This window comes from Callospermophilus lateralis, chromosome 12 (genome assembly GCF_048772815.1).
Source record: "Callospermophilus lateralis isolate mCalLat2 chromosome 12, mCalLat2.hap1, whole genome shotgun sequence".
In the NCBI taxonomy this organism is placed as follows: Eukaryota; Metazoa; Chordata; class Mammalia; order Rodentia; family Sciuridae; genus Callospermophilus; species Callospermophilus lateralis.
In genome coordinates this window covers 81,225,052-81,242,709 of record NC_135316.1, presented here as the reverse complement: position 1 = coordinate 81,242,709, position 17,658 = coordinate 81,225,052, and the positions used below count along the sequence as shown (strand labels likewise).

At 38.8% G+C, this 17,658-nt stretch overlaps 1 protein-coding gene across 1 annotated transcript in view; it reads right to left on the bottom strand.

Moving 5' to 3' along the window:
- Positions 1-17,658, bottom strand: part of Dclk1 (doublecortin like kinase 1) — a 325,307-nt gene that overhangs the window by 140,128 nt on the left and 167,521 nt on the right. The window contains exon 4 of the mRNA XM_076871894.1: positions 15,108-15,207. Coding sequence (XP_076728009.1) covers positions 15,108-15,207 — 100 coding nt within the window. The remainder of the gene's footprint in view (positions 1-15,107; positions 15,208-17,658) is intronic.

Here is a 17,658-nt window from a genome sequence, read left to right as displayed (position 1 = left end):
GTTTTGCTACCAGCTTGGAGGCCTGAAGGAGGAGCGGGGAGCTGGATATTTGAGTTCAATCACACAGTGAACAATTTACGCAAGCATGCTTACAGGATGAAACCCCGATTAAAAATCACAAGTCAGTGTCCCCCACCTTGACTAGCATATTGTCCAGATAAATGTTGAATAGTTCAAACAGACATCAGAAACTTGGTGAGCTTCCTGTTTGATAAACTGGGAGTGTGATGAGTCCTCGTCCCGGGAGGAGAGGGCACAGAAGGTCTGCATTTGGGAGGCCACCAGACCTTGTCCTTTATTTTTCTTCAGTTGGCTGGTCCCGATCTGCATCCTTCAAAATAAAACTTTAATTATAAATACAGTGCTTTTGTGAGTTCTGTGAGTTGTTCTAGAAAATTATTGAACCCGAGGGAGATATGGGAACCTCTGCATTTACAGCCACTTGTTAAGAAGTATGGGGAGCCTGGGGACTCCTGCATTTGTGGATTGTTCTGATGTAACTATACAGTCATTTGGGATGGTGTTTAACCTCTGAAGATTGACTACAGGCATTTAGCTTGGAATTACACTGCAGCCCACCTGCCACTACAGGGTTCTGTACGAGGACATGTCAGGCACTCTCACCCCAGGCCTTCTGCATTAGTCATTTCCTCTATCTGAAGCTTTCATCCTCTAGGACCTTCATGGCTGGCTCCATTGTCCTCTTATTTGCTCAGATGTCACATTACTGAGGTCCTCCTCTCTGGAATCCTCCCCCCACACTCCCTTTCCTACTTCACTCTTCATAGCACTTATCTTCTAATAGATTTAATTTGCTTAGGGTTTTTTATATTAAATATATTCCTCTAGTAGGATGTAAGTTTGGTGTGAATAAGAATCTTCCTTTAGTTCACTGTGATGTCTAGTGCTCAGAATAGTGTCTGGCACACAGTAGATATTCTCTCAATATTGGTGAAATTAAGCTGATCTATATCATAGGCATGGAGAAACACATAAGATTAGGCTTCTGTGATATAATATTAATTTAATAATTTAATTTATATTAATTGTCTATAAGCCTCTTACACAATATATAAAACTCTCCTACCTTTCATAACCCCATTACATGGATTATGGTTTAGATATGAGGTGTCTCCCAAAAGCTCATGTGTGAGACAATACAAGAATGTTCAAAAGTGAAATGATTAGATTATGAAGTTCTGACCTAATCAGTGGATTAATCCACTGATATGGATTAACTTCCTAGTAATTATAACCAGTCAGAGTGTAGGTGGAGAAAGTAGGTCACTTGAGGGCATGCCTTTGGGGTTTATATTTTGAGCTCTCTCTGCTTCCAGCCTGTCATGTCCTCTGCCATTCCCTTCTGCCTTCTGCCTTCTGCCATGATGTTGTGTCTCACCTTGGGCCCAGAGCTATGGAGTTGGCTTACCGTGGATTAAAACTCTGAAACCATAAGGAAAAAAAAAAAAACTTTTCCTCTAAGTTGTTCCTGTCATATCTTTTGGTCACAGCTACAAAATGCTGACTAAAACAACATGGAAATAATTTATATCTCACTTGAGGAAGAGGCAAAAATACTTTTTTATATTATTATTATTAATAATAATATTTGGGGGCTTGGGCTTGAACCAAAGGGTGCTCTACCACTGAACTACATCCCCAGTTCTTTTTATTTTTTTTATTTTCAAATAGTTGCTGTAGCTGGTCTTGAACTTGCAATCCTCCTGCCTCAACCTCCCAAATCACGGAGTGTGCCACCAGGCCCAGCTTTTCCATAAGCTATTTATGTATTTATGTATTTATTTATTTTAAATGAACACTAATCTCCTGACTTCTAATAGCTTTCTGTGAATAATTCTGTTGAAAGGTTGTCAAGTGTGAAACAAAGGCTAAGTTGACATTAAGATTGGGGGGAAGATCTATGAAAGAAAAAATATTTATTTCCTGTAGAGGTGAGGCACTCAAAATTTTTAACCTCAGTTCTCAGAGGCGAGGCAGAGCTCTGTGCCACATCAGTGAGATGTCCCAGCTTAGTGTGTTCTATGAGTGGGACACCCACAAGTGAACAAAAGACAATCACCAACTCAGGGCTCCCATGTATGTGAGTAACTACCAGTAGAGAGTGACTTGTCTCTGACTGAGGCCATTCTAATGTCCACCCTGACCATCTGGCAACAGTTGGCCTTGACTGGCTCCCTTCCCCTGTGCTGATACATGTTATTCTTTAAGTCCAATGGCTGATGCTTTATTGACAGGGCTGCTGCTTCTCTTTGGTTTTGTTCTCTGATTATGTGACTAGGAATCACATAAATTCAGAGAGAAACTCTACTTCATCATATTCATTTTAGGCCTCTGAGAAAAATGAGGCTCATGATTTCATAGTGATTTTATTTCGCCTATTGACACCTGAAGATAAGTCATCCATGCTTCTTTTATTCTTTTTTTTTTAACCAAAAGCTTATGCATTTGTTTATTTTCTAGAACTGCTGAGAGAGAAAAATCTAGCTGGAAGCAGTTAGGAAACGTATAATATCACTATCTTATTATATTTTATTCAGAATACTTACAGTAATGAAAATCTATACAGAAAGCCTATAAAGACACATACATCAAATTATTACCCAATTTTAACAGTGACTTTTAATATCACCTTCATATCAAATATTGTCCACAATGATTTTTCACTCTATCAGCTTTCCTGTAAGTAGACATTTAGCTTTCCAAAGTTAAATGGCCTACAAGGCTCTTAACATGTGCTTGGCATGGGGGATTTAATTGGCAGATTTCAGAAAGAATGAAAACATTTTCCCTGTGGACCCACACTAAAAGGATAGTACCCTCCTGTACTCAGGGTATGTATGAAGGCACAAGGAACCTGCTCTCTTCTTCTATAAGGCTTGTTAAAAAGTTAATCAGGAGTCTATTAGGCTGAGAGGGTTTCAGCACCTGGGGTTCCTATGGAAGCAAACTCATTTTAAGAGGTAAAATAAAACTTAAGCTTAATCAATAAGACACGGCCAACTAACCTCTACCTAGGGACTTTTCACTAGACTGTCACCAATAAAACTACTGTTCCACTTTAAATATTTAAAAATATTTTCTTTGCCTCACTTCTACATTCACCTTATAAAAACCTTTCTCCACTGTGCCCCTTATCTACTGGATTCCAAACCACTTTTCGTTTGGTGCTGCCCAAGTCATGAATTGCTGTCTGCTCCAACACATTCTTTAACATTTTAATGTGCCTATGTTTATCTTTTAATAGTTATTATCTTTTAACAGAGATTGACCCAGTCAAATGTGAACACTGGGCTTGAAGATACTCTGCCACTGTTGCCCATAAGACACATGTGAGACTTGTCAGAGCTTTTCATTTCTTTCTCTTTTATGCCTTAGAGTTTTTAGGCAGCTATGCTATGGGTCTTTGGCTAGATGGCCCCAAGAAACACAACTTAGTTGGTAAGGGCAAGGACCTAGAAGCCAGAAAGACCTTATTTCAACTACCTTCTCTGCCATTATTTATCCTCAGGCAGAATTTGGATGGTTCAGACTCTCAAATGTCCAGAATTAATGACTCAAATTAATAAGATACAATATGGCATGAATACAATTAAAGCACTGGATGGAGGCTCAAATATGCAATTAAGCAAGTAGAACCTGGCTTGATATCACATCAGAATGCCCCTCAGATTTCAGCAGGTCAGAAGTTAACCATGAGTCTGCATTGTTTGGCTACTGACAAAAGAAACTATAATTGCTCTTAGGATCAATTTGAATAATCTCTATCAAATATTTTTTTATTCTCTACATTTTTGAAGGCCCCCAAGGACTACTGTGTTCAGTACTAAATGCCATTTTAGGTAAGACATTGCTAACTATGGAGTAGAACAGAGAACAGTAACCAAGATAATAGAGTGGTCTTAGGAGAAATATTTGTAGCAACTTTGCCTAAGAAAGCCAGAAAATCAGTCTGGAGGAAGTACTAGGTCATAGTCCTCAAGCATCTGAAGGGCTGAGAGGTGAAATAGATTCCTACTGCATTCATTGCTTTAGTTGATATTTCTTAGGCCCTTACTATATTCATGGTACCTGTAAGTGCTGTGGGATATAGAGAGAAATGATTCATAGTCCAATCTCAAAACACTTATAATTAAGTAAGATGAAATGTAAAGAATCTGGAATCCTCAGTTTTCCTTCCAATTTTGTGACCCACTGGGCATGTGAATATGATGGTTAATGTTATGGGTCAGAATAAATATATTTTATGGGGATGTCTGTGAAGGTATTTCTAAGTGAGATTACCATTTGAATAGAGGAAGTCCATAAAGATAACTGCCCTCTCCAATGTGGTGGGCAGCATCCAATCCATTGAGGGCCTAAATAGAATAAAAAAGTCTAGAAAGAAAGAATTTACATCCCTCCTTCCCTTAGGCAACACATCTTTTTTTCCTCACTGCTTGCCTGGGGCAGTTTATCTCATTTTCTCCTGTACTTGAAATTTACATCACTGGGTGACTCTCATGTTTTTATGTTTGAACTGAATTATATAACTGACTTTCCTGGGTTTCCAGCTTAGAGACAGTATATCATGGATCTTCTCACTTGAACCAATTTCTTATAATCAATTACTCTCTCTCTCTCTCTCTTTCTCTCTCTCTCTCTCACATACACACATAGAGAATAGATAGCTATTTGGGGAGTTCTGACTAATACATGAGTTTGGGCAGTTTCTTAATTTCTCTTATCTTGGTTTTCTTTATTTGTAAAACAATACTACAGAATTTTTCTGAAAATTGAATATTATTAATATTTATAAATTATATTAATTTTTATAAAGGTCCATAACACAAGACAGAATTATCAAAATGCTGTGATAGAGAAAAGAACAAAAGAAAATAAAAAACAGGAAAAAGAATGAGAAGTCAGAAATGGACAGAAACCAAGTAGATAGGGTAAGGCATTGCAAAGAAGGAAATTGTTGAATTGAACTCAAACGATAGGAGAGATTTTGGTGGGTAGGGAGAAGGAAAGGATGAATAATATTTTAGGTTGATGAGACAGTATGTGTAAAGTCAGAGATATTGCAAATAAAAGGCTTTGGGGAGACCAACAAATAAGCCTGTTGTAGGAATGCAGAAAAGGAATAAAGCGTTGATAATAGGTGGAAGGATATGACAGAATTGGGTTGACTGTCCTTGAATGACATGCCAAGAAGTCTGTGGGCAGTACAGGGCTATTTAAGTAAATGAAGGAGAATCAATCTATGTCCAAACATGGGGTGGAATGACTAAAGACTGTAACCTAGAAAGCAAGTTAACACATCTTTATAACAGTCCAATCAAGAGATTATGAGGAGATCAGATGATCATAATGGAATTGGAAAGCTCAGGAACAAAGTGCTGGTTACGGGGGGTGAAGTTGAAGGGTGAGTAAAACTGGCTCCATGTTTTGCAACCTCTGTGCTAGGGAAAGTACTCATGCCCTGAACCAACACAGGAAACCAGAAGGAGGAATAAAGATGGCCAAACAGATGATGTGTTCAATTGTGGGATGTGTTGAATTTCAAGTGGCTGTGGAATAATCCTAGGCAAGTTCATACTAGCAAGTTGGAGATATGATTCTGGAGCTCATGAAAGGAATCAGGGTTAGAGATGCAGATTTGAGAGGAGGCATATTTAGAGTTTAAGAATGTGTTGTCCGATATAGACAAACTTGGTTTTGAACTCTCTATTCAACATTAACTAGCTGTGTGGCCTTGAACAAATTATTTATCATCTCTAAGCTTAATTTCCTTAATTGTAAAATTGGGAAAATTATACATACTTCAAAGGCTTTGCTTATTGCATACCATCTGGTCGCCATTTGTCACCATCACTGTCTACCATCACCATCATTGCTAAAGCCATTAAAGCAGATGAACTTGGCTGGGAATAGAGTAATTAAGTAGAAAAAAGGGTTGAGAAATGAATCTTAGGGAACAATTACTAGGGAATATATGGCAGAAAAACAATGCTCAAAGAAGCTCAGGAGTAGTCAAAGCAGTGGGCAGAAGACCAAGAGAGCAAAACACTCTGAAGATCAAGGGGAGAGAATTTCAAGGAGGGAATCATCAAAAATATCAACTGCCACAATGACATCAAGGAAGAAACAGAAAAAAAAAGAGAAAGATAGAGAGAGGGAACATTGAATGCAAATATTTGAGGGATATCCTTGCTTTTTGCTTATTGGATCTATTACATACGTGGTAGGTATGAAAGTCAGTTGCAAATGAAATAGTATTCAAAATGGAAGTTTCACCCAGACTCCAAAGAAATGTGTTCCAGATACTGAAGTGAATTATGAGATGGATCATCTTCCAGAAATCTCAAAGGAGATATAAACAGATCCAGGCCTTAGCCTTATTTCCACTTCAAGGCTTAAGTGGAAATAAGGCTTAAGTTATTAGAGAGAAATGGGATCTGTGAGAAGGATTTCTTTAGGGAACTGTGCTATGAACTCTATCATTCCAAAAGAAGGGAGAGACTCCCCTTTGCCTCAATAGGGACTTCACTTGGAGACCCAAAGTGTTTGGTCAGTACCTTCTGTAGATGGGAGAAAGGACAGAAATAGCTGACCAATGTTTATGTGTTGGGTTTTCACCTGAGACCTTCTGATAAAACTAAAAGGCTCAGTTGAATTGGAGACAAAGGAAGTGCAATTGATTTGATGTTTTTGAAGATCAAGTTAGCATGGAGCTGATTTAAGTTCTTCCCAAGAGGACCGTCTGAGGTCAATTGGCAGAACTTTAGAAAATAAGGACTGAGGGAGACACAGCCAAAGCTGGAAGAAACAGAACTGTCCACATGAACAGAATGGACTGTTCCCAGTGAAAGTCCCTGAAGGGGTCATAACAATTGCTATCCCAGAGAATGTTTGATCATCTTCTAACAGTACATCCAAGTAAGGAAGTCCATCTCCCCTTCCTCATCATCCTGCCCCACACCCTTCATCTCTATTCTAATCTGGAAGGATTGAAATCTACAGGGAACAGGTGAGTGAAAAGGAAAGAAAGCATAAAGCTTGTCCTTGTCCTACAGAGCTGATGCCTCACTATGTTGGGTCCTAGGTAGGAGTGAAAAACAATTCCAGTTTTAAATGACCATCACAGGGGACTAGATATTTTTTACTTCTGAATTGAGACGGTAATTTGTACCTAGAAGAGCCTATAACACTTTTTACTATATTAGTAGGGATTAGAAAGATATTCGGGTTGCAGAGGTATCCTCCAATGGCAAAAGAACTTTGGCATTAAAAAAATCAAAAAGGATGGTGAAAGACAATTGTTTTTTTTTTAAAAAAATCTGATAAAGCCCATAATCATCCTCCATGGCTAGGTGGAAAGCTCATTGTCAAGAATGGCAGCAGTGTGTGGTATTTATTATTCAGGAAGTTCAGAATTGGACCACTGTGTACAAGCTGGAGAGAGATTAATTTTGGCTCAATAAAATGAAGAACTTGTTAATAATCTGCACTAGTGGACAGTGGAATTGGCCTTCTTATAAAGTTGTAAACCATCACTCACAGAAGATTCTTGCTGGGGATGGAATAACTATTGCTGTTTTGCTGTAGGAAGGATTTCTATATGGTGGGAAAGGGGGAATGGATGACTTCCAAGACTCTTAGTGCCTGGGATTCATGTTAGGTGCCACATTTTATAGTGTTTTCCATGTCAACAACCTATGTATTCCTGTTACTGAATGCAATAAAAAGAAGTCCATGCGGGCCAAAAGAAAAAAATGTTAAGAAAAGATTGCATGTGTTACACAATGCCTTGATTTCCTAAGTAGAAAATTATCTATGTGTGGCAAAGGACATAGCTGGTGCTTGAGTTAGATTCTGTCTCCAAAGTGCAATACTCTATATGTCTCTACGGCTTGGCAGTCGATTAAATTTGAAATATCACTATGTTCTGGGAAACTTTATATTTGTGCATGAGCTCAAAGGAAGCAATGGTCAAGAAAGTCTCCAGAATGCCCTACAGTTTTTCCACTGCTAAGAGGCAAAGAGGAATACGAGAACAGCAGGCTAGCCAATGTGCTCTCTCTTCACAACTCAAACAAAAGCCCCCAAACCCTCTATTTCAAACATCAGAATTAACTCTACAAGGCAATGAAATCCAGAAATGGGCATATCATATTTTGCATTTTTCTCTATTAAGAGAAAATGTCACAAAAAATTTGGCCATTATTCAACAAGACGGCTATAACGAATTCTTAAGAAAATAACTTTACATTCCTAGAACTGATGTCTACTGAAACAATAAAATATTTCACCGCCAACAAATATCACACATTCAAAGAATCTGCCCCATATTTAATGTGAACTGGCCTCCTAATCCAATTAAAATGTAAATCTATAAAGAATTGTCAGTCTTCTGTGACTCATTAGTTCTTTTACCATAATATTTTTCAGGAGAGAGAAATCCATTGGAAGCAGCAGCAATGTTTAATATTCTTGGTCACTACCTATGATCCCTTGGCATCTTTAGACATAAGCAACATTAAAGGCCAGAACAAAGGGTCGTGTTTTATGTTACCATCAATAGTTTTTTTGTGTGTGTGCCTATCACATGGCCTGCAACGCAGTAAATTAGCTTAGCTTATTGAACAAATTAATGAATGATTAAATGAATGAATTTTTTAAGAGTGGCTTAAAAACCACATAATGGGTAGCTAAGGGTGTAGCTTACTGGTAGAGCCCTTGCCTAGCATTTGTGAGGCTCTGGGTTTGATTCCCAGCATCACAAAATAATTAAATAAGCAAAACAAAAAACACTTTATGGGGAGGCCTGGTCTTTATCCAGACTCTACATTTTCCAGTGTTCTCAATGACCTCATAGTTTCCCAGCATCACCAGCTTCAGGACAGAGCAGCAGGGCCATCAGAGACCCCTTTGACCCAGACCACTATGGACAGGGAAAAAGGGTTGAGGGGGTGACATTTCCTAAGGGCTGGAACTCCTAAATGCTGTAAGTTTTAGAAAACTGTCTGGTTCTTCTAAATGTGATTTGGTTTAAGTTTCCAGAACTTCATTTCAGAGAAGAGTGGATATCTTCAAAGTCCACTTAATTTTCCTCTTAATTTTACCATAAGAATAAAAGTTAAGAGTGAGAAGAAAGAAGTAGAAATTGCTTTTGGGTTCTAAAGAATACCAAAAGTCAATCTTGGTGACATCTGACTCCAATTAAGTCCTGAAAATGAATCTCCATGGCTGAGTCCATCTGCAATCCACCAGGAGGTATATTTCAGCTGAGGTGTCATTCACTAAGTAATAAGGAACACAGTTTTGAACGTGCTTTGACATTTATTATCTTATATGAGGTCCATTACAACCCAGAGAAAAAAGGCTTTTTACAGAATAGGAAGCAGGCTTGGAGATGTACAGACCACACAGCAAGTGGGAGGTGGAGCTTAAATAAAATCTATATCTTCTAAGGCTATTCCAATACTGTTTCTATTATTCCTGGTTTGCACCCTATTTTCTTATCACTCAGAGTTGGAGAAAGTATTGGGACCCTGGTTGTGAACTTCTGTCATATCTCACTCAGGACATGAGTCCCAGAAAAATGATTAGGATGGAATATTCCTAGAAACATTTATCAAGTAGATCCTGGGTACCCAACATCATGGAGGTCCTTAAGAGAAGCTGAGGAAATGTCCCTTATAGAATCTCACATCAGGGAGATTCTAGATCACTATTCCAGATGGGTCTGTCTGTCTGTCTGTCTAGTATAGGGAGGAGCAGGAATGGTGTTCTGCAGAGACAGGAAACTGTGTGAGTGCATGCGTACAAACAGATACACACACACAACACACACACACACACACACACACACACACACACACAAACACATACACGTCCCAAAGGCCTTAGTGAAGTTTTGAGTTTTAATAACTACAGAAGGATAAGCGCTATGCATTTCACAAAGCAGTCATTTGAAAGCTTAATGACTTGTGTTTCCTCTATACTTAGTTTTGTTTATTTATTTTTTTTGTTTATTTATTTTTGTAGTTGTAGATGGACAGCATGTCTTTATTTTATTTGTTTACTTGTATGCAGTGCTGAGGATTGAACACTGTGCTTCACACGTGCGAGGCAAGCACTCTGCCACTGAGCTAAGCCCCAGCCCCCAGTTTTAGTTTTAATTTATTGGTTCATTCCACATTCACCAACTTCAATCAGAGAGGCTGAAACATTTTATAACATATACATGATATATGTACAATACACACAACAAATGAGCCAAATTACACCTCACACTAAACCTGCAGTCAACTGAAAGCAATTTTCACAGGTCTTTCAGTGAAAACTAAATTGTTCCTAACCAAATAGAATGATCTGATGGTAGAGTTGACTTTTCTTTTCCTTCCTTTCTCTTTTAACCCTAGAACACAAGATTTTGTTTATACCAATTTGATGTGATCTTCTTGGATGCAATTTGTCTTGTTAGAATCCCTGTAGAAACTCACTCTGCCTTCAATCACATTAGCACCCCTCCCAGAGGACTTTCATCATGAAAAAACCCTGTGGTGTGGCTCCCAATGAACAAATACAGTCTCTACCTGCAGGAACCTTAAGGATTAATTTAAACAGAGATCTCCACCAGAACATTGGACATCAATCCATAAATCAGTACCTTTTGGACAGGGTAGTTCAAGCAATTAAAAACAAATATTTCTATACCATTCAGCCCATACATTTTCATCTTAGTCAAAGGGATTTCAAGAGAGGGACTGTCAACTACATTACTGAAATTCTCAAACTGTCTGACCTACCAGATGAGGAGCCCTAACTGCGAAAGTTCAGATGAGGTGAAGCATAGCCTGGCCACAGCTCTGTTGTCCATGTATTCTATCAATAAATACAATGCTAGCACTGTAGAGCCCAAAGACAGATCAAAACAGAAAACAAAAATCAGTTTACTTGTAATCCAAGATCAACTAAAATCACCACTGCTACCAACAATTCAGGTTGAATTGTGTTCTCTACAAAGATATGTTCTAGGGCCAGCTCGCAGGACCTGAGAATGAGAAATCATCTGGAAACAGGGTCTTGTCAGATATTCTCTAGTTTATATGGTAGCCCAAATCTAATAACTAGGGCCCTTCTAAGAAGAAGGAAATTTGGGCACACATACCGACCCACGGGGAAGAAGGCCTCATAGGAACAGAGGCAGAGATTCCGCCACAAGTCAAGGAAGGCCAAGGACCGCTCGAATCTTCCAGACTAGCAGAGGCCAGGAAGGATTCTGCCTTAGAGACATCAGATGGAGCACACCACTGCCCATGCCTTAATTTTGGATTTTGGTCTCCAGAATTGTGAAACAAAAGGTTTTTAGGGTGGTCTCTTTTTTATATTAAAAAATTTTTATTTATAATTAACACATAATAATTTTATGTGTTTATGGGGTACAGTGTGAGGTTTCAGTATATGTATACATAGTATAATGACCAAATCAGGGTAATTAGCATATTCTTCACTCCAAAAATTTATCTTTTTTGTGTGTATGTGTGTGGTCGTAACATACAAGATTCTCATTTTAACCAATTCCTCTTATTTTAAGCCACCCAGTTTATGATACTTTGTTATGGCAACCCTAGGACACTAATGCAACAACTAATGTAATCAACAATATGAGAGCTTAAAATAATGCCTATTGACATCAGAATCAAGAACACTTGGAAACTGATTAATAAAGCAATCAAGATCTTAGAAAAGTAAAGAGAGATTGAGAGATACTTAAGGCTATCGATGGTGGGGCGGGGGGATCAGCAGGGGTGAGCCACCCATGGCAGTGACATGAATGAGTGAAGAAACTGGCAAAGTAAGTGTGGGGACATTGGCTTTGAGGTCAAGGAGGTGAACAAACTGTGACATATAGTGTCAGGCTCATCACCAAGGAGTGAATGAATGCCAGGTGGACATTTCTCAAGACAATCCTGTCACTTTTGAATGGCAACAAATCATAAACTCATCAGATTGTCATCAACATCTAAGCAACACTATGTTGAGCTTCCTGTCTCCAATTTGGCATTTTCCCTGAGAATGTTTCATCATTCTAAATTAGACAGCAGGCCAAGCATAGGAAGGATCTGTCGGCCTCTCTCTCTGTCTCTATATATAGTGTTCTATCCACCATTTCGAAGGTGCTAAGACTCCACTGATTGATGACGATGTCGCTAAAATGGTTACATTCTAAACTAGAACAAGGAAGATGTTTTATTCCGCATGTGAAAACTCTGGGGGAGAAAAGAGGATCCCTCACAGTTTCTAATATCGATCTGGCTCCCTCGTGACCCTTTGAATTATGAGTCTATAATGGCAAAACCCTTTACTGGAAAGACCTTAAGCTACATCCCTAGGAGCTTTCCTAGCAATAATTAGGGGGATGTATTATTGCTAATCCCCAACTCACTGGGAGCTGGGTTAATTTTGAAAGATAAAATAAAAGTGCTGCCTCTCAGCAAAAGGCCACTTCTTGGCGCCATTAAATCAAGCACAGCCCTGCTCAGGGCTGAGAGTAATAATTCTGAAGATGTCTGTACCCCCCGCTGACACGCCTTTGAGGAAGAGGCTATGAAACAGGCCAAATGAAGCATCAATTTGCAAATACCATTTAGCAAGTACAGATAAGCTGGGCTAAATCATGCTCGGAGCACTTAAAAAAAAAAAAAAAAAGATTCGAATTTTAATACATTAGCACCAGAACATGCTGTACAAGCAACAGGAAAATTGCAGTTGTCAACGTGTGAATTTAGTTTCAGGGTAAGTTCACCCAAGGAAGTAAAAGCTCAATTTAGATTCTTTTCCTATCCGACTCTCCAACCCCACCACCACCACCATATCCATGTGCTTCTTTTAGAATGAGGGGAGGACACGTGACTCAGGAATGGATCTCACACCAAGAAATGTTTAGGGCACCTTCATCAGGGGAAAGGATGCGGAGTGCTCACAAAAAATGGGGTGCAGTAGACTTCCTTTCAGGGAGTCAAGCCACAAAAGAAGGATGGGGTGTGTTTGTATGTGTGTGTGTTCCCACACACGTGCACACACACATGCACGTGTATAAAAGTACATGTGTACGTGTGCTCACGTGTACCTGTCTTTTCTTAAGGAGAAAGCATTCTAAGGGAAATCTGCAAGGGATTTTCTGACAATGTGCTATTGTACTTCTCAGAAAGTCTCTGTGCCCATCTCTGCCAGTGAACAGGAGGAGGAGGCTGCACCTCCTGAGTTGAAAGCACAATGTCAACTGGGGAAGCTTAGCTAGCTGTGTGGGTGTCCCCAGTGTGGCCCTAGGTCTACCTGGAGGGCTGAATAATGACCAGAGAGCCTGGGAACCCAGAGCCAACTCTGCTGATTTGAAACTAAGCTTTATTCCAGTTTGCATTCGACAGTCTGTTTTCTATATTAAAGCAACAAATGGATTTTCATTTCAGAACGCATCTGGTCTCAGACCATTCTATCAGAAGCAGCTATTTTCTTTAAATTGAAAGTCAAAGCCGTTTATTTTTCTCAAAACTGTGCTGTCAGCTCTTCTGCCTGACTGAAAATATTCACTTGTTCTACACAATGACAAAGCTGCCTTCTCCTTAAGTAGACGTAGGCACAGGGAGACCCCCATGAGGACACCCTACCTATGATGTTTTTACATACATCTTTGTCTCAAAGGGCACATCTATCAGTTATAAAGATGGAATGCATTTATTTTAGAGGACAAGAGATGTCAAACTACAGTTAGGATCCTTGAACCAAAACAAATCTCTTCAAATGAACACACACACACACACACACACACACACACACACACACACTTTCATTGGGCACTTGTAATTTTAATAATAATGGAGCAATTATCATATCACTCCCAACACAGCTTAAGTCATTTTTATATGTGAAACAATTGTAGAATATTTAAATGCATACAACTAATAATACATATACAGCCATGTGTTGCTTAACGATGTGAACATGTTTGGAGAACAGCATCATTAGGTGATCTAGTTGTATGAACATCATAGAATGTGCTTAAACTGGAATGACTATGGTATATCACTAAGTGATATAATCTTATGGAACAACCCTTATATATGTGTATGTGATTTGTCATTGGCCAAAATGTTGTTATGTGGCCAATGACTGTGCATACATATAATGTAGATACTATATGTGAACATGCATCTGCAGTGTTTGAATGAGACCACTACATTACTTCACGGATCCTATCAGTCAAGTATTGCCCATCCACTTTGTCAAAAGCTCAATAATTTGTTCTTTCAGGATAATAAAGCAAAAAAAAAAAAAATTCATTATCACTTCAAAAAGTACTTTCAGCTAGACGGAATTTGGATCGTCAATAAATGCAAAATTTCCCTAATTAAATATTAGCAAGGATGGGTCTCTTAATTAAAATAATCTTTTCTGTGAAAATATTAATTTAAGAAATGATGCATAATACCAAAAAAATCATTCTCAAAGTTACAACCTTTCATATTCATTTCCCCTTTTTATTGGTTGTCCCTTCTTTATCAATTAGAAAGGATGGCATTTAGTTTATTATTGGAAGGAAGCTTCTTTCCTCTTTTCTCAATACCTCACACAGATGCTAATGACACACAAATTCCAAAGTTTTACAGGAAAGGGGATACCAAGCCATTTTCTCAGTTAGGAATTCAAGGAGGCCACATGAAAGCTGAGCTTAGAAACATACTCAATAATTTTATGATCACAAATCCCTTCACTATAAATTTTGAGAAAAAAAATATACAATTAAAAATGTAGAAATCCAAGAGTGGTTTTCTATAAAACATCAACCTAGATATTAAATGGTTATAAATTAGCCCTTAATAATTTATTCTTCTAAACGACTAGCCTTTCCAATTATCATTTCATCTGTTTTCTATATTAAAAAAAATCAAAGAAATTCAAGATATAGGAAAGACATGCTGGTTGGGGATCTGAAACTGATTTGGTAGCTTTGGAGTTGACATAATCTTGGCCTGGTACAGCTCATTTTGGAAAGCTGCCTCAAATTTCCCCTGGTTTTGAACTTTTTTTTTTTTCCTTACCACTTTCATCTAGCAAGAAATCATCCTGGTAACGGAACTTCTCCGGTCCACATGCAATAAAAATGTCATCGTCACCAAAAAAGTCCTGAAGGCACATCACCTACAAGAGAAAAGCATGGTACTCAGCGAGGGGTCGCAGAACAGCAATTACAACAATGCATCCCTACAAGTAGACATCTGCATAAAGCTACTTCCCTCCTAATAGAATCAACAGGGCAGCTTCTCCAGAGGAATTTCAAAGGAAGGGCTCAAGCATCTGTTACTAGTAAGAAACATGTTACATTTCAGTTCTGCAGGAAGACTGGATAAGGCAAATAGAACCGGTAACTGTCACATTTATTACTTGATATATCAATAGGCTATGAGGTAAGAGCCCTTTGTTTCCATAATAGAGTGGATGCAAAAACATGTGGGAAGGGAGGTCCCCCTTGCTCTTCTGAACGCAAAACTCCTTGACAGCAACAAAAGTCAGCATATGGTTTTACCAACAAATATGTTTTTTAGTAATTGAGGCCATTGTATGAGCACAATAATCATCGAAGAAAAATATTGGTGTCATAATATGAACCTAAAAATTTCCTTTAGACCCATTCCACCTCTACTTGAAAGAAAAATGGAACTCTTCATAAAGGGAATAATTGTAAAACTAAGTAATTGCTGAGGTCTAGATATGGAGACTGCCAGCCCATCACCCAAGCTATGCTAAACACTTCAACCCCCAGACTCTCCAGCTTCTCGCTGCAAAAGTAGAGTTTTAATGCAAATTTGTGGCATTTTTTCCCCCCACTTACTCTCCAATAAGAACTTTAAGAGTGGTAAATGTTACTTTACAAGAAACTGTAGTCAAAATGAATAGTTCTCAAGCATATTGCTGTCGGTCTTGGGAGAAGCTAATAATGTTTTGTTCACAGTTTGTACAATGCCAATCCTGAGAACACTGCTGACTTTTGTCTCTTTGCAATTTCCTTTGATCACTTGGGCAAATCATAAGGTGGCCAATTGAAGGCACCTTTCCAAAGCTCTCTGAAATAGACTTTAGAATAGCATTTTCCCCTTGGGCATCTGAGGACAAGAGACAGACTCTTCTAAAATATTAGATGCTTATTATCCACATCTCCCATATTTCTCTGCAGTTTCATCTGTGAGCACCTCTGGGGTTCTGTATTTTTGCAGTCCCTGATGACACTACCTCGGCACATCACATGTGCCAGAAGACACCGAGTAGTAAATTGGGAGAACATGGCATTATTTGGAGTCCCCAAATGCAATGATGTATGGGCTTCAGATAGTCTTTGTAAATCAGGTCACATTTCCAAATAATCATTGAAAATTTAAAAATAATTTTTTTTCCTCCAACAGTTTGATAATCAATACTAAGCATGAATAAGGCGCAGCCATAGTTGGGTGCATTTTAAGAGAGCTTGAAGATGGAGGTGGTTTAAAAGGAATGTTGTAATCATGGAAGAAGATGGACCCAAGGGCTCTGAAGATCTGATTTTCCATTGGTTTAAAAAGAGGCCTTTTGAATTCCAAGCCTGCCCTCTGTGTCACTCTTCTCTCTCTCACTCCAACCCCACTCATTTTTACCTTCATGATGCCCCAGCTTTCTCTATCAGCATTGGGGCCATCCCAACCAATCGCATGAAGGCCATTTCCTTTTTCTTTCTTTTCTTTTTTTGGTACTGAGGGTTGAACCCAGTGGTGTTTAACCACTGGGTTACATCCCCAGCGCCCCCTCCCGTTTTTAAGACAGGATCTCCCTAAATTGCTTAGGACCTTGCTACATTGCTGAGGCTGGTCTCAATTCGCAATTCTCCTGCCTCAGCCTCCTGAGCCACTAGGATTACAGGGGTGTGCCACTATGCCAGGAAAAATCATTTTCCTTCTACATGCATAAGTCTTTACTGAATGCCCATTGTATGCCAGCAGCACATTGCACTAATATACAAAATAAATAAGACATGGGCTAGAGGTATAGTTCAGTGGTACAGCACTTGCCTAGTGTGCATAAAGCCCCGGGATGAATTCCCAGTACAACCTCAACAAAAGACATGATCTCTCTCTCAGACAAAAATGTGGACAATGAACCACCAAGAGCTGTATTTCCTAGAGTGTGGGTGGTGAACAGGTCTTGTACAATTAAGGTTCTAAGGCCAAATATCACACATCAGGTTTACCCAATGTAAAGAGGTTCCTTTGTTTCTGAACTTGGAACAACCCTTTCATGTGCTAATGTATACCTGTACTCCAAAGATAAGATAGAAAAATCCGGTATGTCCCAAAGTTATTTGATTCCAGAACTGCTTTTCTCACCATACAGTTCAATGTTTACTGTTCCCTTTGAACCTGTGCTGACAACCCCCCATGGAAAACAAAAACCTCAGGAAACACAAAGGACAGAACAGTTACCCACATTCTTCCCAGGTACATGTTTCTCTTGTAATAAATATTTATTTGCTAATTTGTTTGCTAACTCAAATGGGCCTACTGTGCCCACATTCTATGCCAAATGTTACAATGACAAATTTCTGAGAGATGAAAGTACTGTTTT